General features: G+C 48.5%; 1 protein-coding gene across 2 annotated transcripts; it reads left to right on the top strand.

Moving 5' to 3' along the window:
- The first annotated feature begins 2,644 nt into the window (after nt 1–2,644).
- On the top strand, nt 2,645–18,685 carry IFNLR1 (interferon lambda receptor 1). 2 transcript variants are annotated; one of them, XM_083810117.1, is made up of 10 exons: nt 2,645–2,700; nt 2,805–11,510; nt 12,112–13,050; nt 13,244–13,367; nt 14,047–14,170; nt 14,424–14,605; nt 15,030–15,172; nt 15,718–15,874; nt 16,611–16,738; nt 16,960–18,685. In XM_083810117.1, exons 4-10 carry the CDS (start codon nt 13,310–13,312, stop codon nt 17,866–17,868), a joined length of 1,701 nt encoding a protein of 566 aa, XP_083666243.1. In that variant the 5' UTR covers nt 2,645–2,700; nt 2,805–11,510; nt 12,112–13,050; nt 13,244–13,309; the 3' UTR covers nt 17,869–18,685. The 2 variants fall into 2 exon arrangements, with proteins under 2 accessions (XP_083666243.1, XP_083666244.1); XM_083810118.1 differs by lacking the exons at nt 2,645–2,700; nt 2,805–11,510; nt 12,112–13,050 and having other exon boundaries at nt 13,069–13,367; nt 14,047–14,161.
- The last annotated feature ends 38 nt before the right edge of the window (nt 18,686–18,723 follow it).

The following is an 18,723-nucleotide window of genomic DNA, read 5'->3' as shown; positions in this document are numbered from 1 at the left end:
GGCAGAATTAAATGGGATGAAGAGGGCATGGGCTGCCGGCAGGCACTGAGCTCTCTTGCAGCACAAGAAGCATCTGCGCTCAGGGAGCTCAGGGGGAGCTTCACCACTACCCATGGCAGCGGTTTCCTCTCCATGCCTAAAGAAAGCCAGGAGAACCATGGCTGAAGCAAATTTTGATCCCCGTTGAGAAAACGCAGTGGTGAGAGCACTCTGCTCAGCTGCGCTCGCTGCTGAACCCACGCAGCGCTCGGGGCGGGTCTGTTTGTTTGGGCCACAGGAACAGCAAACAGGAGAGGAGCGACCGCATCCTCCTCACGCCCACGCGCCCATGAGTGGCCTTCTTTCTGGCTAATGAAGTGAGGATTAATTAGAGGAGCTAATGGGCTTCCACAGACGGCATTGTCAAGCGCTGCTTGCTGCTGTTTGTTGATGCAGCTAGGCATTTTGTAATCCCTCACATTGTTTAGCGGTGACTACAGGAAACAGGTAGAAAAGACACTTAGCTTTCCCGAGTTCTAGGCCCTTATACAGATCCTTTACAAATTATGGTTGGTGCTGCTTAGTACTGAGCAATACAAACGTACCATCAGTCCTTGGATATTCCCATTCATTTCCACAAGAAAGCTAATCTGTAACACATCCTTACATGGCTTGAGAAGAGGTGTCATGCAAAAAGTTAAGTCTTTATATTCTAAACAAAATCTACATGAAAAGGTATCTGCAACACTGGCAGTGGTTAGTTTGTCATCTGCCAATGGCAAAATGATGAAAAAAATCCACAAACTGATGGGTGGGAAACAACAACATTTATATTTTATATATTTTATATTTATATTTTACTCCTTCACACATGAAGAATACAGTGCACCCCAGAGCCTGGCTTGTCATTGCCCTTCATTGTGTCCAAGTTTTTGCACCCATAATAATACAGTGAGTAATGCTACTAGCCCTAAAGTGATGGTTGGCATCCATGCTGCCTCGTGGCAGCAATGCCCAAGCATTTAAGGCTCAGGCAATCCAGCCCTTGCCATTTCCACACTTTCCGTACAACTTGGCTTTGGTCTGGGCCATAAGCTAATACAGAAAAGGGTCTTCAGAAGCTTTCCCCAGCAGAACAACTTGACAAAAGACAAAGTTACTCTCCTGGGGCTGAAATAACTCTTACCTTCCTGGCCAACCCACCCGGATTTAGCATGCACTCTCCAGTCTTGTAACTCAGTCTGGAGAGTATGAACAAACATTAGGAGGTTTAAACTGCCCCATTTCTGTGCTTGGGCTAAGCAGAACTCAGGGCAGGGATCTAATGTTGTCTTTGTGTGTAGAAACCCAACACAAAAATAACTGAAACACTACGTCCTGTTTTTTCCCCTTACGTCCTTTCAAGAAAGGTTAGCATTCACCCACCTACTGCAAATGTGGGGCCCCTTTAAAAGCTCCCCCAGGACTGTATTTGCTGCCCAGCAGGAAAGATGACGCATTAGATTTCATTTCATTTTCTCAAGACATGACATTTTTGTTGGCTCATGTAAGGGGAAAGTATCTCATGCCTTGCTAAAGATCTTCGCATGCATGAGCACACCTCAGGGCAGACAAAGCCTGAGCCGTTCCCAAGAGACACTGTGAGAGAGATGTGCAATGGGTGGGAGACAAGGCAGACAAAGAGTCACTTCTCCCTAGTGTAAAGAGCTTGCTCGGAGGAGGTGTGCCAGGAAGGAGGGTCTCTGTTCCGTGAGCCAGACCCGTGGTGGCCACTGGCAGCCAGGCAAGGGGCGTTTGGACCTCCTCGAGGAGGTGGGCACGGTGCAGCTCGGGCTCCCCAGGCTGCAGTGCTGGGCCACGGGCCGGTTGCCACCATCACTTTCACTCCTTTATCAGCGATGTCAGCAGAGGCGAGAGCTCCACCCCACCTCTTCTGGTGCACATCCCACCCAAGCTGGCTGTAATCATAAGAAATAAGAGGGAAGAGGGAAGGCAAACTGTGCTCAGAAAGGGACACCTCTTGCTCAAAGCCACAAGAGCTCCATGAGCAGAATGCAGCTCAGGCAAACCTGAGACTGATCCCTTTCTGCTAGACTGTGCTGCCTCTTTCTCAGTCATCAGGATACACGGCATAAACAGCTTTGTTTCTTCCCTCTCAGCACACTTCCTTGGCTCTGTCATAACCATACTGAAACATCCGTGGACTGAAGTACAGGTACAGTGCCTGTGAAGTACAGTGCCTGTACAGGTTTTCCTCAAGCCTGGTCATAAAGGTTACATGTCACCACACCTGCCTCACCTGGTAGTTAAACACTAGACACAGCCTGCACCATCCTGCAAAGAAAACTCTGTGTAAGAAACATGTATTTTTAACGCAAACAAATTCTTAGGGGCACAAAGGCTCCTGGTGAAGACACCTCCTCATTGCTGGGTACCCAGCTAATGGCACCCAGCTGCCATTAGTACTAAAGAGAAATAGCGAGCCTGGGAAGACCCATCCTCTTGGGTGGAGGCTCATCCTTGCACCAAGCCACCAGAGGAGATTTTAGGCTAATTCTCAAGGATTAAGAGCTCCTGTTTCAAATCACTAACACTGGATGTTTCCAGTTCAGCTGCAAACTCATAAAATCACTTCAGAAAGTGAAACCAGGCAACATGAGTACCACAAGAACCAGAAACACGTGCGAGTCCCACCTCAGCCTTGGCAATGCCAAGATCTCAGTTAACTGAACTCTTGAGCAATTTTTTTGTCTCTGACCATTCCCAAATTGGTTTCTTACAACATGAAAGCCAACTGACTGACTTTCTTTCAACTTATCTGATAGAGTTAAAAGAAAACTCCCTGGCGATGCCACTGCATCACAAGACAGGCTTTGATCATCTGAAGCTGCCAACGCACCTCGAAGTGCATTAAACATACGCGACTCGGCTGACTGCATCTGTCTGTTTCCATCAAGTGTACCTGCAAGCAAGCCACCTGCTGAGAAGGGCCACTGCAAGGGAGAAATGACCTGGGTTTTGGGTTCCTGGATACTCCGTGAGGTTTGTCATAGAGAAACGTAGGAGCACTTTGTGCTGAGCACGTCACACAGCTAAGGTAAGCAAAGGGCAGATGGAAGTGCATTTCTGAGCAAGTTTTCAGCAGGAAATGACCTTTCCAATGTGGTTCTGAACGGAGAAACCTGCCAGCAGTAACAAAGTGAGAACCTTCAACAGCTCCCTCAGGGTTTGGGTGCTCATCTCAGCTCAACAGAGGAGGTTCAGCTCCTCGGACCGCAGGTGCTACCAGTCCATGCTGGTGATCTGGAGTGCCACACTGGGCAGTGCCATGTCAGGGATGCATCCCTCCACCCCCTGCATACATCTCCCTGTGTGCAAAGATCCTCCCAGATGAAAATGGCTCTAACGCTGCTCAGCTCAAGGACCAGAGCACAGATTTTGGACTTGGCTTTTAAAGATTCTGATTAGGAGATGAGATAGAGACAAGTGCTGGAGTAGGACACACTGCTGATGAAATGCTATGATACTTCTACACAAGCTATGTGAAGAGATTACAGAAACTTACTTTTTGGTAAAAAAAAAAAAAAAGTGACCCATTTCCATTAGCCTTTTGTTTCCTGCTGGTGGTTCAGAACTCTTCCCAGATCTTGTTTGGAGCACAAAACACCACAGCCAACTCACCCCCTACCCCCTGGGAATGTGATTCTGACTTTGTAGGTTATCTGGGGTGGGGTGGGGAGGAAGCAGGGGAGAGGAATGACAGGGCACAGTACAGATGATTCTCATTAATTTTGGAAGGAGTTATAAAAAGTAAGCATTAAAGTATATCCTAAATACAAGGATTCAGCTGATTGAGAACTCATCTGCTTCTATCTCTTGGGTAATCGTGAATGCACTTCTGCTGTGTCACTTCAAAGGCTCAGCACAGCTGGGAGGGTTTTCATCAAAGCTTCTGCATGTCTGGGGGAGGTTTTCCCCCCCCATGAATATACATCACTGGAGGCTCATTTTCCCAGCTTTTCCCATGCCTCTCTCTGATTGATCCTCATTTCATTCAGATGAGCTCTTCCTCTCTGGATGGCTAAAGGGCAAGAGACAGCTCTCTCCAAAGCTTTCCCACTCGCCTGGATGCCTCTCCGAAGCTTTTCCTCCCATCAGAGTGGGGGAGGGAGGGAGCTGTTCAGACAAGAGATTGAGCCTTTAAATTAAATTCTTGTCATCTGAGGGCTGGGCCTGATAGCAGCGGGGGTGGGAAGCATATTCTCCTAGTATCGGGACTCTGGCCAGATCCTCATCTGGTGTAAATGTGTTCTGGGGGACTGATCTCAGCAGACATGTCATCAAAACTACAAGTCTTAAAACACTCCCTGCTCCCTGCCCCTCTCTGCAAGGCAGCAGCTTGCTGGGTGAAACCAGCATCATCCCCTGTGAGCCCGCTCTGCAGAGTACGTGAGCTCCACAGACAAGGAACGCTGGCTGAAATTGCTCAATTCCCCTCTTTTTCAGAGGGGAGGGAGGGCTGGGCAGCTTGGTGGAATTTCAAACACTCAGCCACCCTCAGCCAGGCTGGATTTCACAAGAGCCCAGACCCTGTGTGCACCCAGCACGTGCGAAGCGCTGGTGGCAATGTGGGCCCCTGTCCGGATCTCAGACGGGAGCTCGGCCCTCCTGGAAATTCTGGGCCCGGTGCCACTGAGTTACAGCACGTCTCCTGGCTGGTGGCCAGAGCAGAGAGCCTGAACCTCACCGTGGCTCTTCCACCCTCCGCCTGCTCACTGTGTATTCCCCTGGGCCAAAGTGACCCCAGGGACCGGCAGCGCAGGACACTGCCGGGCGATGGGAAGCACGCCTTCTTACACCGCTGTAAAGCTGCCTGGTTCGAATGATGTCATGTCGCTGTTGATGTTTGTTTTGGTTTGGTTTGTTTTTAACAAAAAGATGTTACGAATCTCCTCTACAGTGACCCGTGGAAAGGTGACAGGCTCAGACATTACCTGCCTGCTGAGATCCTCGCCCGCTCCAGGGGCAGCCCTCGGCAGGCGGGTCCCTCTCGGACAGCAGCGCAGCCAGCACCAGAGCCTGCCTCGTGTCCTCACAGCCTCCCGCACGCCCTCCCTCAGCTCAGAGCCCTGCCAACACACATCCCAGACCTTTGCTGTGGAGATCTGACATGGTCCCCGAGGACGTGTCACCCTTCCAGGGACACTTCCAATGCCAGAGTGTCTGTTGGCACCTGGAAATCCTGCCCTGCACACAGTTCCAGCCTGCAAGCCTCCCTGCACAGCAGCAGCCTCCCCGGCGAGGTATTCAAAGCCGGGTCAGTTGTGCTGGTCCTGCATGTGATTGGGACACTCCTTCCCCCCAGACAGGGATGGGGTTTTCCCGCACCAGTCCCCCGAATGGTTAATTGGATCTTGAATGCTTTATCGCTTCTTTCACTGGGGTGTGTGGTTGCATCTACTTTGACACAAGCCCCTTTCTGAATTGCAAGTTGGCAACAATAAAAGGGAGAAGTCTTTAATTAGTTATCTGGCTAATTAACTTTTACGGCACTGCATAGCTTTGGCATCCAAATACTGCAATGCAAAACATCGCAAACATTCAAACAGAGGCTGCCCTCCCCACCAGGAAGCACGGCTGCTGCCACTCGTGGTTGCAGGGGAGCATCTCGCAGAAGAGGGCACCTCTCACGGCGCCGTGCTCCTTGGACTCCCGCACATCCCCTTCTGCCCCAGCTCACCTTCTGATGGTGTTCAAGTTAAAGGCGCAGAACATACACAGCTTCCCCATGTCATATTCCCCCTCCCAGCATGTGCACTCACTCTACCCCTGGGTGAAATATACCCAAGACAAAATGTATTTCCTGCTTGAAAGGGCTACGTAGAGATAGATCCCTGCGTCCCTCTGCCAGGCAGGGGAAGAATTTCACAACCAGGGCCAATGTAGTGGCATCCTGCAGTCCTAAGCCCACAGAGAAACCCCTCAAATTAGGCAGGGTGCCATCACAGCACAGAGTAAGGAAACGCTCCCAAAGAGGGACAAGCTCTGAAGCCTGTGGGATGACCCCCAAAAGCACAGTTTGGCTCAGAGAGTACAACAGACAGGTTGCCAGAACTAAGTCTCTCTCTCTGTTGGAACATGCAGGGTCCCCACCGCTTTTCCCACGCTGATCAGTGAGAGCTAGGGGTTTCGGGAGGCACGGTGCCCCCAGGAGGTTCCCGTGTTGTTATATCTGCACCTTGTGGGCTAGCACATGTTTTACTCTGTGTGCACTGGAGTTTCGCCGTTACTGCATGTCCAGGCAAGCTCCCTAACTGCTTTCAGCATGAATAAAAACGCACTGTAAAGGGGAAAGGACAGGTTTCAAGAAACACGAGAGAAGAAGCATAAAAGTCTATTGACTCGAGTCCACTGGCTAACAGCATCATCCCACACCGCTGCCCCACTGCTCAGGGAGGCAGAAAGGATGGGAGAGGTCTGTCTGACTTCAGGCTGGGGCCCAAAATAATTTTATTGCAGTTTGGACTTTAACTGAGATCCACGTAACAGCTCTGTTGAATGTACTTGTGGCAGAAGAGTAGCACCAGGTCCAACCAAGTGAACAGGGACGAGCCGTTGCCCCTGCCTGAAGCCAGTCGCTGCGGGACGTGGGAGATCAGTGGACTGGCACCTGATGGAACTGGTGCGCTTGCTCAAGAGGCAAGTTGTTGCCTTTAACGTTACACAGCCAGCTGCCCAGGGAGGGCTGTGACAGGAGTGTTTCAGTAAAGCGGCACTGTGTTTGCACACCACAGGGCTGCAAACAAAAAGCAGGTCACAGGGAAGGTAACGACGAAGTCAGCTCAGAGCTGCAGCATGAGTAACCGCTGCTACAGAAGAGGGCAAACCCCTCTTGACGTTCCTTAAACATGCACACGAGACTCTTCTGCGTGTTCATTTGCTGTGAACAAACAAGCAAAGCTTTTGGAGAGAATGATTTCACTCCGTGAGCACAGGGGTTTTGCCTTACTCAGTAGGGCTTCTCTTTGCTGAGGAAGAAAATAATCTCTGCAGATTTGCAACTGCTAGATGATAAAGCAGGTAGGATGGGCAAGATCCCTGCTACAGGAGAAGAGACGAAGGGAAAGTTGTCCCCTCCAGGTACAGACACGCACCTTACCAGCTCTCCCTGAAACAGAGGAAGACCCGTCTGAAACCAAGCATGGTTTGGGCAGCTTCCCTCCCAAGTGGTGCGGGTGAAGCCCCAGCTTTCCCCCAGATCAGCACTGGCCCATCCAGCCTGAGCTCCTGCATTCTGCTAGGGCTGCTCTGAAGTTGCCTCCTCCCTCAGTGCCACCGCAGCATCCGCTCTGCCCGACTGCAGTGCTAACGGTAACGAGGCTTACAAGGGAGGGCGGTCTGCTGACCCAGCACTACTGCTGCCCGTGCAGGTCTGAAGCAGCGCTCTCCTTAGGCAGCTCCCAAGGCCTTGCCTGACCTCCCCTAGTACCCACTGCGGTACAGCAGTCTAATGGACTAGGACACAAGTCCCGTATTTAACACAAAGGTCAGCCTACAGGGTCCAGCTGTCTTTACAGGATTACTGTACTCCCCTTACCCTGCAGGAACAGACTGTCAGGTGTATACAGCCTTTACTTGTGAGCCTTGTATCTGGAGCTGTATCTGGCTACTGCGTACGGTAAAGGCCCTGAATTCCTTTAAAAACCCTGCCCTAGAAGAAAAGAAAAAAAAAGAACATGAAATGATTCATAGCACTTGTATGGGGAACATTTTAAGGTTTTGTTTTTGCTTTTGCTTTTCAATCTAAGTCTTTTCAGACTTGGTTTAAAAAACAAATCAAGTCCATTCTCTTATTTTCTCCTGATGACAGGTTCCCCAGATGCCTGTCTGGGTCAGGGGGACACTGCTGCATTTTATTATTTGGCATTGCTCAGCCTTGTGGACTTTTTAACCTCTTAATTACCAATAGCAATTTGTTCTTTCTAAGCACAAAAAGGAAAACACTTCCTGAGCTGCACAAGTTCAGGTATCCCCAGTTCCAGGTCAGAGCTGAGCCTTCAATGAAAAGATTTTCCAGGGATGAGTGAGAAGGTTCAAGTTCACCCAACTGGCTCAATAAAGACAGGACCAGGCTTGCTGCTACATCTCCTTGCCACTGACAGTCTCTGGCTGTCACTTTACATCTCTCCTTCTCTCAGAGCCTGTGCCGTGCACCCAGTGCCAAAGCCACAGCTGCAGCCACTCGAGGGGGCTGGGGCTGTTCCCGTGCCCCGTGCTCCTGATGCTTTGAACGCCTTTGCTGCAGAGCGTCCTGCAGACCTCCCTTGCCGGGCAGAACTGCCAAAGAGCTGGATGCTGTCAGAGGGAGCGAGGTGCCGGCACCTCAGGTCCAAACTTGTCCTCTCAACATGAGAAACTCAGGACAAGGGAGAAAGTTTCCAAAACTGGAGACTTTTGAGTTGTTCAGAAATGTTCTGCCCGTCCCTGAAGTGTAGGTTTCCCTGAAGATCAGCATGTTCTCCACAAGAAATACAAGTGGTTTCCAGGGAAAACTTTGGAATGGTGTGAAACCTTGCCTTCAGTTTCAGATCATGCTTTTTGTTTAGATTGGGGCTAATGAGTAGTTTCTCTTCAGACACTGTTGTGCTCATTCACTTTTCCAAAGAGGTGGTGAAAAAACTTGAAGGAAAAATTCCGCTCCTGCCCTTGGGTTGTACTTTGCTCAGATCTGAAGACAGGCCCATACCACACACCTTTGCCATCACAGATAGATCAGCTTCACCACCTCCAGAAATGAAGACATTAAGCCAAGAAAAGCAGTCTTGCACTGGTGAAGCTCTGCTAGGAAGCTCTGCAGGCGGCTTCCTAAGTCATAGACGTTACCTTCAGGCCGGCCGAATCCCGGGCCCAGGCCTCTGAACTGCGCTGGGGAAGGCACTGGTTTTTGTGTGCTGCAGTCCCCCTCTGTGAATACCGTGTACACATGCCTCTACGTTTAGGAGAAATGTGAAGAAATGCCACGTGGGACAAGGGCTGCCCCATAAGCCACAAGCAGAGGTCGAGCAGCGAGCACAGGGGCGCGAGCTCAGCCGCAGGAGCAGAGCAGACAGGAGGCGCTGCCAGCAGCGTTTGTAGCATCACACCCTGAGCGAAGCAGAGACATTATAAAACAGCAGGAAAGGAAAAGACGATTTAAAGAGCTTTGAGTCTGAATGACTAAAGTCTTAGTCACCCATTTACCAAGTTCTCAGCCAAAAACTCCTTTTAAAATAATTTTTGTCTGGATCATGTTCCCTTGAGAAATTTGTCAAATCACCCAGCAAGAAGCACTGGGAAATGTCACTCAGATTGCCTGAGATTTCCAGCGTCCAGTGTGTCTGTGACAACCGCCACCTCCCCTCCCTGCCGGTAACGTTCTCTTAGCCTGAGTGCTCTCACCTAGCACAAGGCAATGACAGCTGGCAGAGAGGAATGATATTTCAGAAAGAAACAAAAACCAACTGGGGAAGACGCCACGCAGAAGCTACTTCAGAAGGCTGGTTCACATTTGAAGAAATACTGAAAACATTCACCCAGTCCTTCATGCAACGTGGTGCTGGAAATGCACAAGCACATCAGAAACGTTAGGTGTGCTGTGAGTGGTGGCAACCGTCACAAAACAGCAAGTTACTATCTGCTCCTTCCTCTAGGTTGTGGTCAAGAAATGTTCATTCTTTTTCGTGTATGGATCAGCGGTTTGGTTTCCCGCGGTGCCATTCATACCAGAAATGCCCTATTAAAATTTTTAACGTGTGGGCTTTTTCTCAGCTGGCTCAGCCGTCCTCCCAGGCTCACAGCACACAGATCTGCCAGAACCACCGCCTGGGTGGGGTAGGAGCTAGAGGAAGCAGCCGGGATGGCAGTACGCTCCGCTGCCCGCTGCCTCCAAAGGCTTCGTAAAGCCAAATCTCAGCCCAAACTGCGCCTTCCTCACAAGAGCAGGACTGCATTTCCTGCAGTGCCCCTCCTCCAGAAAGGAGCCATCCGTCAGTCTGACTCACGACATGCTGCAGGCTTGGTCTGAATCACCTGTGGCACACAGAGAGCCGGGAGGTGGCAAAACCGCGAGCGTGGCCCCGCCGCCACGGCACCGCAGCAGCGTGCAGAGGCCCACCTCCAAGCCGAGCCACCGTCCTGCCGAGCGGCAGCCCCTGCCCCAAGGCACGGGCGCTGCGTGCGAGTAGAGCAGCGGGGAAGGCAGGCACGGCGCCGAGACCTGCGGGAAGGTCGCACCAGCGGCACCGCCGAGCCCAGGCCCCTGCCGCAGGCGTCCCACCTGCCAGAGCCCCGGGCCGGGCCGGGGGCCGCCGGCCCCCCACCGAGGCCTGCCGCCTGCCAGCACCCGCGGCCGGGACAAGCCGGTGCCCACGACTCGGGGACGCTGCCGAAGACACGGGCGTGGGCGGCTGCCCGGGGGCACCGGGCAGAGCGGGGCCGCGGGGGCTCCCCGGGAGCCCTCCGGGAGCCGGCCGGGCGCGGGCACGGGGCTGGGGGGAGGCGGCAGAGGCGCGGAGCTGAGAGGCAGCGACACCTCGCGGCACGGCCCCACTCCGACACGACCTGTCGCGACGGACAGCCCCGGTCTCAGGGCAGGCGCTCCCGGCCCGGGGCTGGCCCCGGAGTCGCCCCCCGCTTGTTCGGCTGCTGCAGGGAGCGGGGGGGCCGCGCTGGGACCAGCTCTGCGGTCGTGATGCTGGAGGAAAGCAGACCTTGGACTCTCCAGACCCTTTGCCTTTGTTTTTCCTCCTAAACTAGCCAAACCCTGTAGTAAACTGAGGTGGTGTAGGTAACCTCGTGTAACCTAGATCCCAGTCAGGTTTCTGTGATGGTAGAAAAAGCATCCCCTTGCTCTGAGGACTCCTCCGGAAAGGCACAGACACCCAGGTACTGGCACGCTGTCAGCCTGCGTGCTCTGGATGCTTCCTTAAGCACGAGGAGAGTCCACAACAACCAGGGACTGCTCTCCAGCTTCATTACCAAACTAGACCTGAATCACCATAAAAAGCTGCCAGTGACAAAGACTCGACTGTCTCCTCTGTCCGAAATGTGGTGTGGATGGAGGTGGAATGGCAAGGATAAGGCAAAAACTGCAAAGGCACTCCCACTCTGCAGCTCTCCTGCAATGAGTGTGCAGGGTATCTGTCCTCAGAAATCAGAAGAACAATGTTTCATCTGCACTATGCAGTATTTTGCTGTCTTAAATTTGCATTCATCCCGGTTCAGAGCAAAATCCAAACATTTCAGAATTCCCCAGGAAAGGAAAAGGAGCCAGAACCCCCCTCACTGGGCAGGAGATACTGAAAGCCGCAGGAGCCTGGATGCCCACATGCCGAAATATAACCAGGCAAGTCACCACCAGGGGAAATCCTGCAAGGTGCCAGCAGAAGCCTGCCTCGATGAAACACATTTGCAAATCTTCCTTTCCTATTGATCAGCAAATTCCTATGCAAAATGTTTCACTGGAATTTGGGAACTACCATTCTTCCACTGAGGTAAGTGGGAAACATTTCTTTATGGACTAGGTAGTTGAACAGCAAGAACACACCTCAAAATACAGGCCATAGGCAAGGACTAAATTAATGTATGCATCATGTGCACAAAACATCAACAGGAACCTGACTAAAAAAAAAAAGAGAGAGATAAAATAAAAGTGAGAGGCTGCCAGTGTTGTAGGGTTTTGTGTGTGCGAGAAAGAAATTTCATAGAAATTAAACAGAGGTAGCAAAAGAGCCAATGAACAAGAAACGTACAGTTGCAGAGGCCTGTGCAATGAAGAAACATATTTTTGGAGAAAGTTGTGATCAAAGAAACTTGTAACAGGGTCTCCTCCTATGGCTTGAATCATAGCGTGTTCGGGGAAATGAGACATTTGATTCCTTCCTGGTAAACATACAAGCTTCCACCAGTACAAACCCCAGCTCCATCAGCTGCTCTCCCACTTGGTACCCAGAACCTGACAGCCACAGCGGAGGGCATGAGGCCACCTGCTGGGCTTGGTGAGCCTCCCATCTGGGGAAGACCCAGAAAAGCCCATCTCTGTGCTGGTGTTATCTTCTGTGCAGTAACATCATTTTTCCTTTCCTTTTCTCACAGCACAGGCCTGGAGGTGGCTGTGATGAGAAGAGCACGGGAGCACTCTGGCTAACGAAACAGAGCAAGTGGTTGGGCTGCTGGTGTCCCTGCTCTCGCTGTGCACAGGATGCAACAGCACAGCTATTCCAAGCACATGCCCCTGAACACACTGTGCTCAGTGACGTAGCTCACAGCTGTACCAGGACCTCTCCTGCTGTGTTTCTGACAAGCACTGAACAAAACTGCTGTCTCCGTGACTTTGCTGGGGGAAGATGTATGAGGCTGTAACAGCAGCAACTGAGGAACTGAGCTTTGCTCCAGGAGAACTCTGGAGTTTAAAGGTGTTGTTGAAAATACAAATACCTCAAGAGTTTCACAGCTGCAAATGCCACGGCCAGCAGCCGACGGGCTCATCGATTTGGAAGTGCAGGGGCCAAGAACCATCTGTGTGTTGGCACAGGCCTGACAACTGGTCCTGATCTTGACTGATATTTTGGGGGTGATGACAAATAATTGATAAGTGATAACTGAAGTAAAACGACAGCAGCACTGGCATCCAACAAAGCACAGCCTTTATCAAAAGGGTCCTCGTCCTTTTGTTCCCCCATACCATGTATGGGGCATATCCCTGCCCCAGTTCTGCACTTTGCTTTCCCCACTATAAAGTGGGGTAAATCTATAACTTGTAAAAAGTAGTCTTAACCTCATAACATAAATTGGGAGAAAATCCTTGGCTTCTTATAAACACAAGACTAACATAATATCACATACTACTGCTTACTGTTTTTATTATTGCTAGGTTATTATCAGATAGTTCATGCAGTAAAACCTTATTTGATTTCTATTAATATTTGATGGCCAAACAAGTAAATTCCAAAGGTCAATTTTCTTATGAAGTGCCTCACAAGAGAAGGCTAGCACTGTGTTACTTTTGCACACAGCCTGTGACGGAGAGATCAGGTAAGTTACACGGGAGGGCGTTGTACTGCAATCTTTACAACATTTTTACTTTCATTAAAAGCAGCTTCACCCCTGCTCCCTTCTTGGCTCACTGTGCAGTCCTGTACTTGGGTTGTACCAGGAAGTGAGGCTGCGTGCATCGGTGCGGTTAATTAACTACATGCTCCTCCATAAGTCGTACAACTTAATACAGGAAACAAGATGATGAAAAGGTAGCAAGAAAAGAAATATATTACAAGTGGAAAAGTTCTGCTTCAGCATGTCTGCTTGGAGGATCAGAGTCCTGGTAGCACTGTGCTTCCTGCGGCAGCCGAGAGGTACAGTACTGCTGGCTTTGTTACTTGCATTTCGCCATGCTATGGGGCTTTGCTTGTCAGAGGAAAGACATACACAGAGAATTTTTAAGCAGTGAGAGTGGGGATGATCTACATCAAGTAAAATATTCTGCTGTAAAGAAATGGCAATTTAAAATCTGTCTACAGAACGTGTCTAGTTGAAGAGTAGCGATGTATTTACCTACCGCAAACAATTACTGCCAGAAAGCTCACCGGCAAGCCTGCATGCTGCATCTTGCTGTATTTGTGGTACAGTCTGCCTTGGGAGAACTGGGACTGAGTTCTGTGACCCAGCTGTGTCTGCCTCATCTAGGGGCTCAGAGGTGGGAGCACAAGGCAGTCAGGCTGGAATTTATGGGGTTGTAAGCTGGATCGTAGGAAAATCCGGTGAGACCATGGAGAAAGCTGCTAAAATTATAGAATTGGATGGGTTTCCCACACTTAGGTCCTAATTCTGAAAGCTGTTGAGATGAAGATATTTTATGAGAGATGAGGAAAACCCAACTACAACACAGACATACCTGTTTCCAAAACCAGTTTACAGTCCTAAATTAATTGAGCTGCTTAGAACAATTTTGAAACCACCTTGATCAAAAACAGGTGATATTTCCTATCCCCAGAGCCCTGCTTAATCATTCACATAATTGTCCCTTTCAATTAGGTCATATTCAGCTTTCCCCTCCTCAGAATGTTACACTACTGTCAAAAGATTTTGACATGATTTTGACATGGACTCCAGGAGAAGGATCTCCACCAGATGTGACATACACTGTGAGGTATGAAAGGTAAGTGCTTACCAAGGATGTCTCATCGAAAGTATGGCACGATGCAAACATCTCTGGATGCACATTTAGTAACAACGTTACGATCAGTGATCTGACTGCATTCTTTCACCAAAACCAATCCTTATCTGTCTGGAAAGTGCTATGAACTCTGAGCAAGATTTGGTATCTTTCCTGCAAAACACTTCCTTCTCTTGCTCTATGAATTACAACAAAACAGCATGCTCAATATTGTGGTGTTTGTTTCTTCTTTTAGCCAGGAACGCATGGACAAATGGATAAAGGTTCGTCATTGTAAAAATATCCACAGTACCTCTTGCAACCTGACTTGTGTACTTCCAAACTTCTTCATTAAATTCCGTGCTCGAGTAAAAGCCGTTTCTGGAAAACTCCAGTCGCCATGGGTAGAATCCCAATTCAAGGAATACTATTTGGATGGTGAGTGCCTGTTGGGTTACAGCCTGGCTGAAAGGACACCCCAACAACAGTGCTTGCATGAGCAAATCAGTTAAACCACATACAGAAAGACAAAGAGTAAGAGGCAGCTTTATGAATACCAGATTTGAGAGTGCACAAACAACAAGCCATAATGATTTGAAAATAAATTTTGTAGCAGGTATCAGAATTTGTTTCAACAGTGTTGTAGGTAAACAAGCTGGTTTCAAGCTCTCCACAATGGAAAGACAGCACCAGTGGGGGTATATTAAATAAAATTAAAAAAAGGTATTCCTTTGCCTTCCTTCTTCCTTCATGTCCATCACAGGATATCAGCTAGAAGTTTAGATCAATCACATAAAGTATTACTTCTGTGAAATTATGATGTAAGCAAGCACTATTCTTATGTCTTGTCGATCATTTACAGTGGAACTGGCTCCCCCAGTGCTAAACGTGAACGTACAGGAGAACATACTCCATGTGAATGCCACCTTCCCTTTGGCCACCTGTGTGGAGAGTTTCTCCTGGATGTACGACTTGAACCTTTGGGAAGCTGGATCTGAAGACAAGGTCAGTAAAAGTGGCACTTCATAGATGAAGTGGAGGAATGATGCCCAGCTGAACTGAAATAGGTGCAAATTTCTAGGCAGGGAGTGACTGGATCCAGGGCCTAGAGAAACTGAAACAGTCAAACCAGAGTTAAACTAAAGCCAGAGAAGAAATGAGTGCATTACAGTCAGCATCCTTATTTTATCAGTAGCTCCCTCTCTTATTCTATTCCTATTTTTATCAGAGAAGATGTGATGGTGAGGCTACACCACAGTCAGCATAATAGCATAAACCTCACCAAATCTGAGGTTTAAAACAGCTAGTTCAGGTACTGCTAACAGTGTAGCTGTGGCAGCAAAGAGCATAACCCACTTGAAATCCCACCCAAGAAACTATAAGGCCTAGGAGAGATGCTTGCTTTTTGTAGCAAGTGCCTCTCCACACACCTAACCACTGGAGCCATGCAACATGATGAAGAGAATCGTGGGCTCAAAAAGTAAAGAAGCAGCATCTGAATAATGAGAGAACCATCTTCCTAACCGTCTGTTCTTTTTGTTTCTAAACAGAAGCAATACGAAAGTATCTTTAGGAAGAATACAGTGACTATTGACACCACTGCACTTAGAGGCACCTACTGCTTGAGTGCCAGATCCTCCTTCCAAAGCATTGGCTTCAAGTACAGCAAATTCTCCCAACCAGTGTGCATGCTTTTAAACCATAAAGGTATGTCCCAAGGAAGGATGTGTTAAGATGTCAAATGCCAGTAGGGCCAAGTCAAAGATTTCCATCAAATTTAGCTTGTCAACAACAACAACAAAGCCTTCCTGTTAAATGGATTGGTTGGATGTTCTAGTGAAAGGTAACTGCTTTCTATAGAAATGTTTTCATTAAAAAAATCCATCTCTAATGTATTTCCAGAAAATCTTGAAATATTATACTCGAGTTATGGTCACACTGAAATTTTGGGAATTTTCAAATTTCTCCTGGAAAAAAAAAAAAGTTAATAAAGTCTCATTTTTGACCTGCTCTAAGTAAGGCACTGGCTGGTATCAACATTCATTTCTATCTGTGACTCTGGCTTAGAGGCTGGTCTTAGGCAAATCTGTTATCCTAATCTGTAAAATAAGGCTCTTGAGCCATAACATTTTCTGAGACTTCTAAAAGAAAAGCTAAGCGTAAAAGCCTGTTATTTAAATTTACCATCACTTTAATTTGCTTAAAATGCTATCAACTGAAAAAAAACATTGCTGTGAAGATGATGCCAGAAGTGAACTACAGGTTCCAGCATCCAAAGCTCTGACCTTGGTGAAATAACCAGTTTCTCCTTAAAGATTATGGAGAAAATGAAGTTACTATTGATAGCATGCTCTGGTAAAAGATTAGACTCAGCCTGTTTATGTTGAAAGAAAAAAAGAACAAAATAACAAAGAATAAAGGAGATTATTTTCCTCTTTTTCAGCAGCGGAATGGAAGCTCCCATATTCTGCCATGATCCCCGTGTTTGTCCTCCCCGTCCTTCTGGCAAGTGCCTTCATCACCTGGCTGCTGAAACAAGATGCTAAGCACAAGAAGCTGCCTCATGCTTTGGTACGGCCCAGAGGCTGGGCTGCTGCCCGACTTGATGTCTGGCTGATTTTCGGAGGGTGGCTGGGGAGGAGTGGAAGAGCCGCACGTGTGCCGCATTTCTTGGTTCTGCATTCAGAAATACCATTATAAGACAGCTTTGATTCTGGCATGTCCTATGTCCAAACTTCTCTTTAAAAAGCACCACTAACTCTCCGATCTGTCTTGTTTCTTTCCCCTGGTAGGATTTATCTAATTTTAAAGTTGCTGGACCACCCTTTCACTGTGAGCTCAGTGAGGAGTTCCTCACGGACTCTCTGACCTGCACAGAGAAGCCAGTGTCACAAGGGAAGAAAAATAGAACATCACCAAGAAACAACCTACCATGGATGGCTTCTCTCCTGTCATCATCGTCATCAGAAGAGGAGGAGGAAGATGAAGAAGACAGCAGGACTTTCATCCCATACACTGAAATGCGTCACTTTCCAAAGAGATGTCTGAACTACCAGCCGTCCAGAACTGCTGGGCCAGAAACAGGCAGGGACTCCACATCTGGCGGTCTCTCTGTGGACAGCGGATCTGTGATGGACTTCACGGCCTTGGGTTTCTCTTTCTTTCCAGTGAGACAGAATGAAGTGGACACCTCAGGATCCCAAGGAAACGAAAAGGTATCCCTTCCTCACAGCTCCTCTTTGGGAAGAATATCCCTCACTGATGTGAGATTCCCAGGTCCCAGGGAACATGGACAGCATGATACAGACCGGGATGACTGCCTGGAAATGACCCCCCTCCAAACACCGCTGAACAGGATTTGTGCCAAACTTCCAGCTGATGAACACTGCCTGCACAGGAAGCATCACCATGTCACCACATGTCACCAGAAACCGCTAGCTGATCTGCCCGTCCAGGTCAGGGAGAAGTCACAGCTCAGTGTGGATCCCAGCGTGGAACAACTCATCTGCTTTCAGACCTTACAGGTGGCAGAAGATGAAGGTATTGCGAGTGACTGTGACAGCGATCATTTTATAGAAGGGACACCTCCTGCATCCACAGTGCTAAGTGATGTATTTGGAACTTCAAATATGGAGGGAAAGTATGATCAAAAGTTTAACTTCAAAGGCTATCAGCACACACATTACATGGGAAGAAGCTAGAGTACCCTTGAAGTTCTGTGGTGTGCCTGGAAAGTGGTAGAGAGCTCTAGATACCCAGGCAAGGATACCTAGATGAGAACAAGGACAAATAACTGTCAGTGCTGTGATTATTTATTTATTTATTTATTCGTCTGCACAGAGTTTTTTCTATTAATGTCTGGCCTATCACGGATATGGCTTTAGGAACAGAAGAGGTGTATTTTTACTGCAAGGTAACTAATGGACATTCCCCGTGCCTCTGTACAATACAGCCGTGAGACAGCATTGAAGCGACGGCACAAGGCACACTATCTGAATCCAGCCAGGGTGAGGCATGTGTGATATCTCATGGAGGTATCACAGCTAACACACAGTGCCTTGTGCTCACTTGAGACTTCAGAGCAAGATAACTTTTACATGTGAGTTATGAAAGGCAAAAACACTTCTGAGATGGCAAAAACATAACCCTGTGTGAAACCATCAGATGGGTTCTGAAAATGCAGTGAGTTGTGCCTGCATGTTGGTTTTGAACCAGGATGAAAACACCAAATATCACACTTGCTTCTGTATAACAGCAAAACTGCACTCCTGCTTGGCTGGAAGCACCTTACAGAGACATTTAGCAACCTTTGCTTTTTATGGGATGAAAAGATCTCCCTCTCAGTCTACAGAGATCACCTTCTGTATTTCAGTGGAGTGAACTGAAGTCAAAGTGAGAAATGTGCAGCATGTTTATTTATTTTGCTTTTTTATACAAATGTATATATAACTACTGATTGCCCCTGCTGTGCAGAATGAGAGCTGCTGCATGCAGAGGAAATAATATTTTCATAGATAACTCTGTGTGTGTGTGTGTGTGTGTTTATGTTTCCCAGA

The sequence above is a fragment of the Anser anser genome, assembly GCF_964211835.1.
Source record: "Anser anser genome assembly, chromosome: 24".
Taxonomy (NCBI): Eukaryota; Metazoa; Chordata; class Aves; order Anseriformes; family Anatidae; genus Anser; species Anser anser.
This window is presented reverse-complemented; position numbering and strand designations above follow the sequence as displayed.

Coding starts and splice junctions, on each gene's coding strand:
- IFNLR1 (XM_083810117.1), top strand. CDS start 13,310: ATGTCTGCTTGGAGGATCAGAGTCCTGGTAGCACTGTGCTTCCTGCGG. Junction 15,173..15,717: donor AAGCTGGATCTGAAGACAAG/GTCAGTAAAAGT, acceptor GTTTCTAAACAG/AAGCAATACGAAAGTATCTT. Junction 15,875..16,610: donor CATGCTTTTAAACCATAAAG/GTATGTCCCAAG, acceptor CCTCTTTTTCAG/CAGCGGAATGGAAGCTCCCA.